Below are 11002 nucleotides of genomic sequence, written 5' to 3' on the forward strand. Positions count from 1 at the left end.
CTATCAATGCCCCTCTGGATTTTATAAACCTCGAGGTTAGCCCTCAGCCACCAACGTTCCAGGGAAAATAGTTCCAGCCTATTCAGCGTCTCGCTCTAACCCTCCAACATCATTGTAAATGTTTTTTGAACCCTTTCAAGTTTCACAATTTGTTACAAACACGTTGAGTTTGCTCAGCCGATGTGGGAGAATTTTCTGCTTGAAGTATTCTGTCTGAAAGAGCCCGCCTCTGTGCTGTGACAGAGCCAAAGTGACTCTCAAAATACTGACAAACTCCATCATCAGTCAAATATTTATTCGGAGAAGCCTCTCAATCATATCTGTAAATGGAGAGTGTGTTCAATAATGAGTCATGAATAAAGGCTCCATTAATCTTTTATTGTGAAGTTTTACTCATACATCTCAAAACAGAGCATATGACCCAGTCATAAGTAGCCTAAGGGAATATAAGACACCACTGGCAATTTCCCGACCAGGGCCGACTTTGCATAGAAAGCAGACATTTTAAATGAATAGGGTGCCTTTCATTTTAAGATCAGGTGAACTTAAGAAGCACGGTGTTGGCTTAGAATTGAGCCACTATTATCAAATTGAAATGAAGGCTGGATAGGCTGGGATGTCTTTCCGCTAGAGCAGAGGAGATTGAGAGGCAATGCTTATAAAACCATGAGGGGTGTAGATAGGGCTAATGGTAGTTGTCTCTTCCCGATGATGGGGGATTTCAAGACCAGGGGACATTTTTACAGTGAGAGGAGAGAGATTGAACAACAGACATGTGGAACAAATCTTTTATGCAGAGGGTGGTTCGTGTGTGGAACTTCAAGAGGACACAGGTACAATTACAACATTTAAAAGACATTTAGATAAGTACATGAATAGGAGAGGTTTGGAGGGAAAGGGAGAGACTGAATAGGCTGGGGTTGTTTACCCTGGGGTGTCAGTTACCTTACAGAAGTCTGTAAAACCATGAGGGGTATGGATAGGGTAAATAGTCAAGGACTTTAGGTGGGGGAAAAAAAGAAGAGTCCAGAACGAGAGGGAACAGGTTTTAAGTGAGGGGAGAAAGTTTTAAAAGGGACCTGAGGATCAATCTTTTCATGCAGAGGGTGGTGTGTGTATGGAATGAGCTGCCAGCAAAAGCAGTGGAGGCTGGTACAATGTCAACATGTAAAAGGCATCTTCATGTGTGTAAGTATAGAAAGAGTTTAGAGGGATATGAGCCAAGTGCTGGCAAATGGGATGAGATGAGGTTGGGATATCTGGTCAGCATGGACAAGTTGGATTGAAGGGTCTGTTTCTGTACTGTGCATCTCTATGACTATTACTACTGGATACAGACCTGGAGTAGGCAGATGGCACTAGTTTAGTGGGGCATCATGGACTGGTTGGACCGAAGGGTCTGTTTCCGGGCTGTATGACTCAATAGCATCAAATGAATGGGGATCAATCCCAAAGAGATGATAAAGGCCTCCACCTTAGGAACATGTGTGTGGACCCCTTCCAGATAACTAAGGGCAGTGGGGACTGTGAGGTTCAGTACATTAGACAGTCAGCCAGCAAACTCTCTCTGGGAGACTAATCTCAAGAAAGGAAGCAGTTTCCTGTCCCATCAGCTGGATTGTGGATCCAGTTTGGAGTAAGTCCTATACTTCTGACAACATAGGTAGACAGTACAGTGAAGGCAGCTTTTGGCACACTGGCCTTCAGCAGTCAGGGCATTGAGTATAACAGTCGGGAAGTTACGTTGCAGTTTCAAGGACATTGGTGAGGCCACACGTGGAGTATTGTGTTCAGTTTTGGTAACCTTGCTATAACAGGGATGGTATTAAACTGGAAAGAGTGCAGAAAAAAATTTACAAGCATATTACCAGTACTCAAGGGTCTGAGTTATAGGGAGAGGTTCGACAAGTTAGGACTTTTCTTTAGAGCATAGGAGACTGAGGGCGGGGACCTTATCCAAGATCATGAGAGGCATGGATAGTGTGTGTGCACTCAGTCTTTTTCCTGGAGTTGGGGAATTGAGGACTAGAGGACATCAGTTTAAGGTTAGAGGGGAAAGAATAACAGGGAACATGAGGGGTAACTTTTTTTTTTAAACACAGAGTGTGGTATTTGTATTGAATGAGCTGCCAGTACATTGAGGCAGGTACATTAAACAATATTTAAAAGGCATTTGGACAAATACATGAAGAGGAAAGGTTTAGTAGGATACGGGCCAAGTGCAGGGAAATGGGGTTAGTGTTGATGGACGTTTTGGTCAGCATGGACCGGTTTGGGTCAAAGGGCCTGTCTCCACACCGTAGGACTCTATGACCTGCGTCTCTTTGTCGCTCCGACAGTTTTGAGTTTCCAAGTGAGCATCTCACTAAATCATGCTGAAAAATATCCGTATGCTTTCCTTTATTGGTCAGAGTACTGAGTACAGGGGTTGGGAGGTCATTTTGCAGCTGTACAGGACATTGGTTAGGCCACTGTTAGAATATTGCATGCAATTCTAGTCTCCTTCCTATCGGAAAGATGTTGTGAAACTTGAAAGGGTTCAGAAAAGATTTCCAAGGATGTTGCCAGGGTTGGAGGATTTGAGGTACAGGGAGAGGCTGAACAGGCTGGGGGTGTTTTCCCTGGCGCATCGGAGGCTGAGGGGAGACCTTATAGAAGTTTACAACATTATGAGGGGTATGGATAGGATAAATAGACAAAGTCTCCCTGGGGTCAGGGAGTCCAGAACTAGAGGGTTTAGGGTGAGAAGGGAAAGATATAAAAGAGACCTAAGGGGCAAGGTTTTCACGCAGAGGGTGGTACGTGTATGGAATGAGCTGCCAGAGAATGTGGTGGAGGCTGGTACAATTGCAACATTTAAGAGGCATTTGGATGGGTATATGAATAGGAAGGGTTTGGAGGGATATGGGCCAGGTGCTGGCAGGTGGGACTAGATTGGGTTGGGATGTCTGGTCGGCATGGACGGGTTGGACCGAAGGGTCTGTTTCCATGTTGTACATCTCTATGACTCTATAACTCTGATGCAGAGGTGTTGGGTGTTGGATCAGGCTGGATCAAGGTCAGAAGTCACACGACACCAGGTGAGTGTCCAACAGGTCTATTTGAACTCACGAGCTTTCAGAGTGCTGCTCCTTCCTCAGGTGAAGTGATGAAGGAACAATGCTTCTAAAGCTTGGGATTTCAACTAAACTTTGGACTGTAACCTGGTGGCATGAGACTTCTGACATCTTCAACTCTGGGTTTGTGTCAAACTTGATGGGATACTTTGTTTAACTCAGCATATTTAAACAGCATCACTTGGAGGGAAGCATTTGAAATCTTTCAGGACGTGAGCTCAACAAGATTGAACTTTTCAAAGTTACTTGGACTCAACGGTCCAACTCATCCATGCTGACCAGATATCCTAAATTAATCTATACTAATTTTCCAGCACTCAGCCCATACCGTCTAAACCCTTCCCATTCATGTCCCCACCCAGATGCCTTTTAAATATTGTAATTTTACCAACCTTCACCACTTCCTCTGGCAGCTCATTCTATACACACACCACCCTCTGTGTGAAACTGTTGCTGCTTAGGCCCTTTTTAATTCTTTCCTCTCTCACCATAAACCTCTGCCCTCTGGTTCTGGACTCCCCCACCTCCAGGGAAAAGACATTGTCTATTTACCCTAACCATGGCCCTCATGATTTTATTAACCTTTATAGGTCACCCCTCCACCTCCAATGCTCCAGGGAAAACAGCCCCATTCTATTCCACCTCTCCCTGCAGCTCTAATTCTCCAATCCCCAGCAACATCCTGGTAAATCATTTTTGATGGAGAAGTCAACATTTTGGTAGAAGAAGGGTTAATACTCAAAATGCTCATTTCTCCATCTTCTGGTGCTGCCTGGCTTGCTGTGTTTTCGATTCCAAAGTTCAAAGGCAGGGGGGGGGGGGGGGGTGGTGCAGTCAAGCACAAAGAAAAAGCCTATCACGGCGCCCACTGACAGAACAGGCAGGAGGTTCAGTTCTGGGGGTGATCCACAGCAGCGTCACCAGCGGAATCCAATTGTTGAGAACGCTGGTGCGCCCGCTGGTGCTTCCGCAAGTTGCAGGACACTGTGAACCTCCGCCCGCACTCAAGGCAGGCGAACGGCCTCTCCCCAGTGTGGACACGCCGGTGTCCCAGCAGGGCAGAGGACTGGGTAAAACCTTTCCCGCACTCGGGGCAGCTGAAGGGCCTCTCACCCGTGTGAATCCGCCGGTGGGCCAGCAGGTCAGAGGAATAGCTGAAGGCCTTCTCACACTCAGGGCAGCTGAAGGGCCTCTCCCCTGTGTGGACCCGCCGGTGCTTTATGAGGGTGGAGGATTCGCTAAAGGCCTTCCCGCACTCGGGGCAGGGAAAGGGCCTCTCGCCAGTGTGGATCCGCTGGTGGGCCAGTAGGTGGGAGGAGCTAGTGAACCTCTTCCCACACTCAGGGCAGCTGAATGGCCTCTCCCCAGTGTGGACCCGCCAGTGGACCAGCAGGTTGCAGAAGCGGGTGAAGCTGTTCCCGCACTCTGGGCAGCTGAAGGGCCTCTCCCCAGTGTGACTGCGTCGATGAGTCTCCAGGGCAGACGGGACACGGAAGCCTTTCCCACAGTCGCCACACTTCCATGGTTTCTCCACGGGGCGGGATTCCTCACGTTTCTCCATGGCCGAAGCTTCAGCTGTACACAAATGTGTACGGCCCACTCACCACTGTGATTCCTCTTCCCAAGCCGTATAACTGTTTCAGACTCCACACTCAGTGCGCTGCTACAGGAGGGTCCCTCATCCAGTCCCATAAATGCCGAAAATGTACTGAAACAAGAAAAAAAGCTTTGCTCTTTCTCACACAGTCACAGTCGAAAATTGTTGCGATCCCAACGCACTGAGTGACTGTCAGACATTAATGTGAGAGTGAGGACTGCAGACGCTGGAGAGTCAGATTCGAGAGTGTGGCACTGGAAAAGTTCAGCGAGTCACGCAGCATCCAAGGAGCATGAGAGTCAACGTTTCAGGCATAAGCCCTTCATCTGTTTATTTTGAAACTTCCACCTTCATGTCTTCAAATACTCTAAAAAAAGAGAGATTACAAAAGTCACAACTGTCAATCTGGGATAGGGAGGTTGGACCGGGGGCAGGACAGGGGTTTGGGGGGGGGGGGTGGTAGTTGAAATAAGACCTCAAAGTATTGACAACCAGAGAGAAACTGAATATACACACACATGGCAAACGTTAGTGGCAAGCCAGAGTCATTGAGTATACAGTACAGAAACAGCCCCTTCAGTCCAACTTGTCCATGCCGACCAGATATCTAACCTAATCTAATCCCATTTGGTCAGCATTGGGCCCACATCCCTATCACGCTTCCTATTCACAGATCCATCCACATGTCTTTTAAATGTCATAATTGGACCAGCATCCACCACTTCCTCTGCCATCTCTTTCCATGCATGCACCACCTTCTGCATGAAAAAGTTGCCCCTTAAGTCCCTTTGTAACAATACCCTCTCCACCTAAACCCTTTACACAATGGCACTCCCGGTCTATGTTTAAAGAGTTAAAATCCCCTACCATAGCCACCCTGTTATTCTTGCAGATAACTGAAATCTCTTTACAAATTTGTTCGTCAGTTTCTGCTGACTATTACATGGTCTATAATACAATCTCAATAAGGTGATCATCACTTTCTTATCTCTCAGTTCCACCCAAATCACCTTCCTGAATGTACTCAGGAATAGCTTTCCAGAGTACAGCAGGAAAACTTTACCTTATCAAAAATGCAATTCCCCCTCCTCTCTTCCTTCACTTTCTATCCTTCCTATAGCATTTATATCCTGGAATGAAGAAGGGCTTGCTTATGCCTGCAATGTCGTTTCTCCTGCTCCTCGGATGCTGCCTGACCAATTGTGCAATGCAGAGGCACATTTTTCTGCTCTGATCTCCAGTATTTCCAGTTCCCACTTTCTCCACATGCCAATATAACACTATTTAAATAGTGTGCCTTCCTGCTTTTTTTTTCCACAGCAAAGGGCATTCACTCACACAAACCACCTCATTGTGGTGCTGCATTTGGCACGTGTTTGCCGATTGAGACACTGACCTGTACCAAATTTTCCAGAGTCTGTCCCCTCCCTGGATTGCAGTTCCATGCAGTTGCTGCAAATAAGCAACTAAAGCCCAGAATGAAAAAGAGGTGAGAAAAGAGAGTGCTGTACTCACAGATGTTGGATAGAGGAAGGAAGTTGCAGTCTGGAGTAAAGCTCAATCTTCATTCGGGGAGAGAGAGAGAGGTGCAACAGTAACAAGTTCAGAACCTCATGCTCCAGCTTCCGCATTTAGACAATAGCTGGGCTCTAATTGGCAGGAGGATCAGACTCCTTCCGGTCCTCCGGGATTCTCTATTGGTCCATCAAAAGAAGGTCGCGCGGCGCTTCCGCGGCGAGAGATACGCACGCGCACTACTTTGCCAACACTAACGAACATGCGCAGTGCTTGCTGACACCGAGGAGCATGCGTAGTAAGCCCTTTGGAGTTTTTACGCGGCCAGATTCTAGCTCGTGGGACTTGATTGGGTTTAGTACGGACGGGTTGGACCGAAGGATCTGTTTCAGTGCCGTACAACCCCCATGACTCTGTGGGATTAGGGCGTCACTGGTTAGACCAGCATTTATTGCCCGGAAGGAGAGGGGACTGTCAAGAGTCAAACTCACTGCTGCGGGTCTGGAGCAGCAGAGAGCGGCTGGAGCTGGGCGGAAGTGACGTCGGAGCGCAGAGGCTGTTGGGAAGGTTCTTTAAGTAGGTGTGTGTCTGCCTACCTTCAGGTAGGTTTGTCACTGCAACACAACTGTGTTTAAACTAAATAGGGAGGAGAGGACAAACTGGAAGTTTAAGGAGGAAGTTAAGGGGAAGTTAGAACAAGAGAAGTCAAGAAAGACAAAGGAATCAGTGGAGCAGAAAACTCAAAAAAAAGGATCATGCCATAAGGTCAAGTGAAATAGGGATTGATAGGAAGGGTGAGGGGAGTAACAAATTTATAAATATTGCATGTGAATGCACGAAGCATTAGACATAAGGTGGATGAGCTTGAAGCTCATTTGGAAATTGGCAGTTACGGTGTTGTGGGGTTATCCTGGGAAATGAATATTCAAGGCTATACGTGCTATCGTAAGGACAGACTGACTGGCAGAGGGGGTGGGGTGGCCCTGTTGGTAAGGAATGATATTCAGTCCCTTGTGTGGGGGGACCTAGAATCAGGGGATGTAGAGTCAATATTGATAGAGCTGAGAAATTCCAAGGGTAGAAAGACCCTAATGGGAGTTATCTACAGGCTGCCAAACAGTAGCCTGGATGTAGTGTGTAAGTTGAATAAGGAGCTGAAATTGGCCTGTCTCAAATAGTTGTGGGGGATTTCAACATGCAGGTAGACTGGGAGAATCAGGATGGTACAGGACCCGAAGAAAAGGAGTTCGTGGAGTGCCTCCGAGATGGATTCTTAGAACAGCTTGTGCTGGAGCTTAACAGGGAGAAAGCAATTCCGGATCTGGTGTTGTGCAACGAACTGGATTTGATCAGGGACCTCAAAGTAAAGGAGCCATTAGGAGGTAGTGACCACAATACAATAAGCTTTAATCTGCAGTTTGAAAGGGAGAGGGTCGAATTGGAATTGACAATATTTCAGTTGAATAAGGGGAACTATGGAGCTACGAGGGAGGAGCTGGCCAAAGTTCAATGGTGCGATACCCTAGCAGGGATGGCAACAATGGCAGGTATTTCTGGGTATAATGCAGGATCAGTTCATTCCAAAAAGGAAGAAAGATCCTAAGGGGAGGCAGGGGTGGCTGTGGCTGACGAGGGAAGTTAAGGACCATATAAAGACAAAAGGGAAAAAGTATCACATAGCAAAGATGAGTGGGAAATCGGCGGATTGGGAAGCATTTAAAGAACAACAGAGGATAACGAAAAAGGAATTGCGCAAAGAAAAAATAAGGTACAAAGGTAAACTGGCCAAAAATATAAAGGAGGATAGTAAAGGCTTTTTTAGGTATGTGAAAAAAAAATGGTTAAGACTAAAATTGGGCCCTTGAAGACAGAAACGGGTGAATTTATTACGGGGAACAAAGAAATGGCAGAAGAGTTGAGTTGGTACTTTAGATCTGTCTTCACTGGGGAATTCACGAGCAATCTCCCAGATGTAATAGTGGCTGAAGGACCTGAACTGAAGGGAATTTATATTAGACAGGAAATGGTGTTGGAGAGACTGTTAGGTCTGAAGGCTGATAAGTCCCCAGGACCTGATGGTCTGCATCCCAGGGTACTGAAGGAGGTGGCTCGGGAAATCGTGGATGCATTGGTGATCATTTATTAATGTTCTATAGATTCAGGATAAGTTCCTGCGGATTGGAGGGTGGCTAATTTTGTTCCACTTTTTAAGAAATGAGGGAAAGAGAAAATAGAGAATTATAGACCTCAGTGGTGGGAAAAATGTTGGAGTCCATTATAAAGGACGGAATTACGACACATCTGGATAGTAGTAACAGGATAGGTCAGAGTCAGCATGGATTTATGAAGGGGAAATCATGCTTGACTAATCTTCTGGAATTTTTTGAGGATGTAACTCTGAAGATGGACAAGGGAGATCCAGTGGATGTAGTGTACCTGGACTTTCAGAAAGCCTTTGATAAAGTCCCACATAGGAGGTTAGTGAGCAACATTAGGGCGCATGGTACTAAGGGCAAAATACTGACATAGACTGAAAATTGGTTGGCTGACAGGAAACAAAGAGAAGTGATAAACAGCTCCCTTTCCGAATGGCAGGTGGTGACAAGTGGTGTGCAGCAGGGATCAGTGCTGGGACCGCAGCTTTTTACAATGTACGTTAATGGTTTGGATGAAGGTATTAAAAGTAATATTAGCAAATTTGCTGATGACACAAAGCTGGTGGCAGGGTGAAATGTGAGGAGGATGTTAGGAGAATACAGGGTGACCTGGACAGGCTCGGTGAGTGGATGGATGTTTCTGCTGATGGGTGAGTCCTGAACCAGAGGACACTATTTAAAAATAAGGGGTAGGCCACTTAGAACAGGGTTGAGGAGGAACGTCTTCACCCAGAGAGTGGTGGGTGTATGGAATGCTCTGCCCCAGAAGGCTGTGGATACTTGCAAGAAAGAGTTGGATAGCGCTGTTAAGGATAGTGGAATCAAGGGTTATGGGGATAAGGCAGGAACAGCCATGATCATAATGAATGGTGGTGCTGGCTCGAAGGGCAGAATGGCTTACTCCTGCACCTATTGTCTATTACAGCGCAGTACAGGCTCTTCGGCCCTCGGTGTTGCGCTGACCTGTCATATCAATCTGAAGCCCAAATACAGGTACAGGATGACATTTACCTTCCCTATAAAAGACATTAGTGAATCAGATGGTCTTCCCCCTGAAAATGGATTTCATGGTTAGATTCTAAGCTTTAGCCCTCTGACTGGATTAAAATTCCACCAGCTGCCACGGTGGGGATTCGAACCTGGGAGTGCCCAGAACTGGGTCAATCGTCCAGCCAATAATAGCACGAGACTGTCGCTACTTCAATCCATCCGTGACGGCACATGAACTCACCAGTGCTTGCACAGGTAGGAGGAATCAATGAATCATTTCCCACACTGAAAGCAGATGAATGGCCTGCCCTTAGTTTGGACCTGCAGGTGGACCAGCAGAGCAGCTAACTGAGCAAACCATTTCCCATACGCAGGCTGGGAATGCCCTCTTTTCTCGCCCCCACCCCCGAGTGGACCCACTGCAGTGTTCACAGGTTGCACATCTGACTGAAGCCTTTCCTGCACTCTAGGCAAGTGAACAGCCTCTGTCTGGTATGAACCCCCTGGTGCGGGTGGAAGAATCGATGAATCTCTACCTGCCCACAGAGCAGATGAACAGTCTGTCTCCGTTGCGAAAGCGTCTGTGGGTTTCAAGTGCCGAAAGCGAAGGGAATCTTTTCCTAGTGTCCCCACGTTTCCTTTTTTTTTCATTTTTGAGCTTGGGTTCTCCTGGCGTTGCTCTGGGTTTGCCGGCCAGCTGCAATTGCAAACAGAACAGGTTCACATTTTCTGGTGGTGTGATTTTGATCCCCCAAGCTGAGTAATTCGGTAAAGTGCTTTTCAGTCAGTGCCCTGAATCTCCCTCACTTGGGTATCTATTCCGCAATGTTCTTCCGTCCAAAATCTCTGAACCACACAGAAACAAACATTTCTTCTTGATTTAAATGGCTGCTGATGTTCAAGTTCCAATAAGTCAAGTGGCTCTGTCAGACACTCCTATGTCTTATGGTCTTAAGTTAATTAGATTAGATTAGATTACTTACAGTGTGGAAACAGGCCCTTCGGCCCAACAAGTCCACACCGCCCCGCCGAAGCGCAACCCACCCATACCCCTACCCCTACCCCTACCCCTACCCCTACCCCTACCCCTACCCCTTACCTAACACTGGGCAATTTAGCATGGCCAATTCACCTGACCTGCACATCTTTGGACTGTGGGAGGAAACTGGAGCACCCGGAGGAAACCCACGCAGACACGGGGAGAATGTGCAAACTCCACACAGTCAGTTGCCTGAGGCGGGAATTGAACCCAGGTCTCTGGCGCTGTGAGGCAGCAGTGCTAACCACTGTGCCACCGTGCCGCCCACACTTGGTTTCAGATTTCTTTCTGCATGTTTTCCTCTTGATATCCTGCAGAAAAATTAACAAAATAAGTGCTGTTAAATGACCATAGCATAGGCACCAAATTCCTGCAAACTGCCAGATGCCTGCTGATCACATGTTATCCAGGGCACCAAAACCTGAAAACTGTCATGCAGCCAGCCGGCTAGCCTTAAGAATCACCTCAGTGAAGCTTTCCTCCATACACAATGACCTGGAACAAGATGCTCTCAAAGATGCTGCAAATGGAGCTGAATCAAGGACGTGAAAATGAAATATCAAGGCCGCTTGAGAAAAGAAAGCCATTT

General features: G+C 47.0%; 2 protein-coding genes across 2 annotated transcripts in view; one reads left to right on the forward strand and one right to left on the reverse strand.

The window, feature by feature from the left end:
* Positions 1–11002, forward strand: part of LOC140460915 (uncharacterized) — a 158719-nt gene that overhangs the window by 32040 nt on the left and 115677 nt on the right. The window lies entirely within an intron of this gene.
* The window catches only part of LOC140460047 (uncharacterized), a 49394-nt gene continuing 38749 nt past the window's right edge, over positions 358–11002 (reverse strand). Inside the window, exons 6-7 of the mRNA XM_072554453.1 lie at positions 9911–10071; positions 358–4715 (exon numbers count right to left, since the gene is read on the reverse strand). Of these exons, the coding sequence (XP_072410554.1) occupies positions 4006–4715; positions 9911–10071 (871 nt within the window). The 3' untranslated portion in view covers positions 358–4005. The remainder of the gene's footprint in view (positions 4716–9910; positions 10072–11002) is intronic.

The sequence above is a fragment of the Chiloscyllium punctatum genome, chromosome 36 (assembly GCF_047496795.1).
Source record: "Chiloscyllium punctatum isolate Juve2018m chromosome 36, sChiPun1.3, whole genome shotgun sequence".
Lineage (NCBI taxonomy): Eukaryota > Metazoa > Chordata > Chondrichthyes > Orectolobiformes > Hemiscylliidae > Chiloscyllium > Chiloscyllium punctatum.